Source organism: Apaloderma vittatum, unplaced genomic scaffold (genome assembly GCF_000703405.1).
Source record: "Apaloderma vittatum isolate BGI_N311 unplaced genomic scaffold, ASM70340v1 Scaffold45962, whole genome shotgun sequence".
NCBI lineage: Eukaryota > Metazoa > Chordata > Aves > Trogoniformes > Trogonidae > Apaloderma > Apaloderma vittatum.
In genome coordinates, this window is record NW_009702806.1 from 2,216 (window position 1) to 8,083 (window position 5,868).

The 5,868-nt window shown below is 44.1% G+C and overlaps 1 protein-coding gene across 1 annotated transcript; it reads left to right on the forward strand.

Moving 5' to 3' along the window:
* Positions 1-2,787: 2,787 nt before the first annotated feature.
* On the forward strand, positions 2,788-3,015 carry LOC104267607 (norrin; the record flags this gene model as incomplete). The annotated part of the gene is made up of 1 exon (XM_009864351.1): positions 2,788-3,015. A coding segment is annotated over one exon (228 nt), but the record flags the coding sequence as incomplete, so codon positions are not given.
* Positions 3,016-5,868: the final 2,853 nt, after the last annotated feature.

Sequence of the window (5,868 nt, forward strand, 5' to 3'; positions counted from 1 at the left end):
ACATTGAAGAAATATTGACTGGTTTTGCATTAGAAAGATTGCTGTCCGTGAGAAATGTATTGAGATACAGATATTGGCACATCAGATAATTCTGCTATATAATTACACTGCTGCTACTGTTCTGTAGTCCTTAATCATGTTTCTTTGGGGGTTGCTTTTTTTTCCAGTACCTGCAGAAAGTACCTGCAGATTCAGGAGCAGATGTCTGCCATAACAAGTCCTTAGGGTAACTAGCAAAAGTGACTGTTCCAGCTCCAGAAGCATCAACCATTGGAAGTCACCTCCATCATACAGCAACACATGCTCTCATATTTGGGCTGAAATCACAGAATCAGAGAAATGTTGGCTGGAAGGGACTCTGGAGATCCTCTGAATCTCCCAAAAAGCAAATTGTGGCCAATGCATGCTCCCCTTTGCCACTCCTAAGGAGAGCTCGGCTCCATTATCTTTGCAACCTTCAAGCAGTTGCCAGCTGCTGTTGGACTGCTCTTCACCCGCCTTTTCAACAAAATGCTTGGGTGTAGCCTGTGACAGAGAGTGCACACAGTCTGGGGAAGTGATCAAGGCGGGGGACCTAACAAGAGCTGTCAAAATGCTGAGAACTGTTTTAAATATCCTGATCTGCTGTCTTTCATTTGCAATCTTGGCAGAATTAGACAGAATCATAGAATCATAGAACAATTCAGGTTGGAAAAGACCCTTGGGATCGTCGAGTCCAACCATTAACCCTACACTACAAGTTCACCCCTAAACCATATCACCCAACACCACATCTAAGCGACACTAAAACACACCCAGGGATGACGTCTCAAACCCCTCCCTAGGCAGTCTGTTCCAGTGTCTGACCAGTCAGACACTCAGATACCTGCATAGCTCTTCCCCATCTGCCTGCCTGTCACTGTGGGAAGTGAGTTTGGTTTACCAACAGGAAAAAAGTGGATCTTTATCTGTCAGTAATGCGATGCTAGCACCGTTAATGGTTGTCCCTTTCCCTCTTCTTGTATACACTGAAGATACTGGCATTAGGGAGCTTGACATAACTGATAGCATCTAAAGCCTCTGTGCATGACTCAAGAGTACACTGAAATTTCCTTCCCACCATATTACTACTAGGAGCTGAAGCAAAATTTTCTTGTAAATATGCAGCACCACAGGAAGAGGATCATACATTTATGCTAAAAATCATGAAGGACTGGAAATTTTTTGGAAAGTAACAAAAAGTCCTCTCTTAATTAAACCAAGGAAAAAGATAGTACCAACCCTCGATCATTAGCTCATGAAGACATCCTCTTTGTGATCTGTTTGTGCTGACTGGAAGCATAGTTGTTAATATATTGATACATTTCCAAGCAAAGAGCAAACCACTGAGCATGCAAGTACTCTTGGAAGAGTGATTCTTAAACACTGTATAATGGCTGATCAATGTCTTTCCCCTAGACACAAACAGTGCTGGTGTTTTCTACTTGATACCAGGAAAATTTCCTCTTTCTCATCTTTCCTCATGACTCTGACTAAAGAGAAAATTTAACATTTGACATACCTGCTGGCAAGACTTGGAGATTTGAAGCCATTTGAGCACGTGTAGTGAAAGAAGCTCAGAATGTTTAACCTCATATTTTCAGTTATCCTTTTACATTGTCTGGACAAAAATCCCAAAACGTGAGATAGGTGCAGCATGGTTAAAATGTAGTTTTCTTCCTTGGTTATAGGATAGGGTTTTGATTGGTTTGCTGCCTACTTTCTCACATTTGTACTGTAGTTGCATGGTATAGTAAGTCGATTTTGAAATTTGTGTTGCTTAAGCAGATTTAGCTGATATGGAATTAATATTTCTTTTGCCACAAAGGTGTAAGAGTTTATTCAATCTTGTCCAACACTTACCCATTATCAAGATGCTAATAGCTGTTCCTAACCACATAATTTCCTGAACTTTAGAAGATCCTTCCCATGTTCTATATAGAGCTTGGGAGACTATCCATCTCCTCTGCTCAACAAGAGGTTATCAGGAAAGGGAGTACGTGACTTCCCATGGGTTTTCCTTTCTTAGTGCCTCCTGTTATGCAAGTTACCTTGTCCTGTTCACAGTTCAGACACTGAACTCAGGAGGAGAAGAACCATGGAGGCTGCACTGTTTTTGAAAAATCTCACTAGTGAACCCTCATGTTTGGCAACAAGTTCATCTGGATTACATTTTCACTGCCTTAGGCTATGTCGTGAATACAACTGCAAATAAGTATTCAAGATGATCTTTGTAAAAGTAGGAAGCTAGAAACTTACTTCTTTAGAAGGAATAAAGTGTGCATCTTCTTTATGTTTCTACTTTATGTGTTTATGTTTCTAGCCATTTGAGACATTCACTGGCCTCAAGGGACAATTCTCCTGATCACTAGTATATACACTCAAAACATTGGATAATATCCAACTGAAGTATCAATCTGGATGGTGGTTTAAAGGCTCGGCTGCCACAAATCTGAGGTCAACAAATCACTATTGCAGTCATCATGCCTGGAAGGCAGTGCTATCTGTGATCACTTGGAGTCCCAAAGTCAGCTTTCACAAAATCAGGCCCTGTAGTCCTTATTGGTGTCTGGGACTCCAGGAGGTTCCTTGCCCTTCCTCCTGCCCATGTCACCTCCTCTGCTCTCTCAGAGATAGTTCAGGGGCAATGCACTCTGTGGGGCTGGGTGCCCTCTCCAAGGTGGAAAGACCAGCCAGACTGGAAGGAGGTACCTATCTGCTGGTACTAGCTGAGGGCACATTTCCTAACCTGTCTCTATTCCTTTGCAGATGGTGCTGCTGGCTCGCTGTGAAGGACGTTGCAGCCAGTCATCGCGCTCGGAGCCAATGGTTTCCTTCAGCACCGTTCTAAAGCAGCCTTTCCGCTCCACCTGCCACTGCTGCCGACCCCAGACCTCCAAGCTGAAGGCCATGAGGTTGCGATGCTCAGGAGGCATGCGGCTCACAGCCACCTACCGCTACATCCTCTCCTGCCACTGTGAGGAGTGCAACTCCTAGGGATGTACCTGCCACAGTGGAGAAGGGACCAGGCTGCTGCTGCTGGGGAAGACTCTCAAGAAGTAACCCAAGGTGAGGTCAACTCTCCCAGCATGTGATTGCAGTGAGGACAGGACTAACCAGGCTGGATTGGATCTGAGAGCTAAAGCGCAAAATATCCTGGGGCCCTGGATGGTGCTGGTACTGAAGTGTGGGCTGTAACAAAGGCAGAAGTGCAAGGACTTGTTTTTTAAGAAGCCTTTATTTTTTTCTGAAAGGATATTTTTTTGAGTTTCTTCTTTTTCAGGCTCAGCTCTGACTACAGAGAGGTTCTTTTACTTTAGGCCAAGGTCAGCAGAAGAGAGAGGAAGGTCATCTGGATGACAGCACTGCGCTCTGGAAGTTGGCGTTCAGACAGAGGATAGGCATCTGTTCCTATGTGCAACCTCTTGACCTACCAATTTATTCCAGTCTCCTAGTTATATTTGCCTTCAAAACAAACTGCGTTGTTGGCAAGGATTACCCGTTACTCATCTAGCAGCCAAGGGATGGGTAACTTAGCTGTGGTTTAGCAGAAATTACAAATAAATCATTGAAAAGTGAACTGGATATGAAACGCTGCACTGGGATTACCCAGTCCTAGCCATCTGAAATGATTATTCGCATTGTGCAGCACTGGAGTTCAGTGGCTGGGTGACTCTTGAGAAGTGAAAGGTCATGAGACTCATTATTCCCCTTTAAAAGCCTGGAAATGTGACACATCACATCTTTCACAAAAGCCATTATTCAAACGCTAAAAACTAATCACAGATTAAAATGGCACATACTAAATGGAGTCTTTTCATGATTTGGGTAGACCTGTTGATGTACAGAGCCAGAGCCACCGAAATAATGACCAAACCTAGGATTTATTTTCTTCTTAGGACATTGAGTGAGTCCCATTTTTCCTTTTAAAGACAAGCAATCCCAAACATAGGGAGAATTTTAAGGCAGAGTCTGAGTCTCAGCATTATCCACTCGACCACAAAGGCTGTGTTTCAATTTACATAATAATCTACCTGAGGTCCTAGTTGACTCACCATCCAGCCTGGCAGGTGCTCAGGGAATGGCACAGTTCTTGGCTGGTCTGTATGGCCCACACATCCTTTGTGTGCACACAAGGATGTAGGAGGCTGTGGTGGGGTTAGTCCCACAGCCAGGGCATTGGAGCTACAGGATCCTGCAGAGTGGGAGTAAGCCAGCATTTCTCTGTAAGAAGTAAGTGAGGCCATGAGATGTTTTGTCCTGTAGAACCATTGCAGAAAGGAGTCCCTTGAGGAGCTGAATGAACTAAAGTGATTAATACAGTGAAAGGATCTCAGAATTACGAAAGATCATAAGTTTTGGAATTGCACTTGGTATTTTCAGAGAAACTCTGTCCCTCCTCCATTAAAATGAGGTTTTAGGAACATTCAATCATAGTCTCTTGTGACTACAAGCAAACAACAAAACAGTTCTTATCTTATATTCAAGTTCTTATCATCTCCTTAAAAGGCAGTATATCAAGTCAGTTAGCAACATGTCTTTGACGTTCACATAAACCCTGCTAAGTAATATTCTTGACAGAAATCATAAAAATGTTGAGAGCATCTTGGCTGTGTAAGGTTTCAGAGCCAAGTGCACTTTCTACCCTCAGTAGCACTCACATGCACACAGTCTCACAGCTATTCTGTCTGGCAGAACACCATGGGGTGTCCAAGCCCAGAATTTCGTCCATCTCTTCAGCGTCATCCAGTACATCAGCAGCAGATGCCATACCCAGCAGCTTGAGGATGCATACTGGTGTTGCAGGGCATCCCCAAGGTCTGCCAGTGAGGGCAGTTGTCCTGTAGTCTACAGAGGAGTTACTATGGGCTGCTTGGGCACTGGCCTTGCAAGTCACGTCCTGGAGCAGGATGGCGGTCAGCACTGGACACTGATAAGGGACAGGCACACCCACAGACACCTGTGAGAGCAGTTTGTGATACATGGGAAGGACTGCCTCTGTCTTATGCAGATGACTTGGGGATAGCTGGTTTTCAAAAAGACAGAGCTGTGGACACACAAAAGGATGAATCAAAGTGTTAGAAGCTGAGGGGCTCAGATTAAAATGTCAAAACTGGGAGTGATGAGCCTCAGTGAGCTCATTAGACACCATGTGTTGTTTCAGCACTGTCAGTCATTCTTTTCACATCTGACGCGTGGTCTGAACATCAAAGGGCAAGTGAAGGGAGCGTGAGCCAGGCATTATCACCAGACTGCTTTATATGAAAGATCATATGTGTGTCCCTTTTCTACTCTCTTTCAACTTCCAGCATTTAGAAATCTCATTATCCAAAAAAGCACCACCCCCTACTGTTAATTATATATAGGAAATTCCTGTCCTTATGGAATAACAGCAATACCTTTGATAATCAAAGAACTATACTGAAAAATATGTGTCACCTATAAGCATGGGTATAGAGACTGCTGCACACGAGCAATGCTATGCAGTTATCTGTGGAATGGGGAATGTCTGAAGAGTAACTGCTATATCCAGCATCACCTCCCCCTGGGTTGAGCTGCCATTGGCCTCCTTTGCTGGTGTAAAATGGCATGCTGGGGTGCTGTGACAGAAAATTCGGGTGACAATTTGCGGTGCTCCCGCAGCTCTGCTGACTAGACAGGATGTGACAGAGCAAGGTGGTCCTGATTGCGGTCCTCTGGTAAGAGAGGAGAGATTTGAGCAGAGAACATGCCTGAGCCAGTTTAGAAAAAAGGAGAATATTTATAGTGAGAGAAGAGCTTGGCTGGTATTTATTCCCACATCCCCTCACTGTCACAGTGCTAGAGTTATAGTTGCTCAAATCAGTCTCA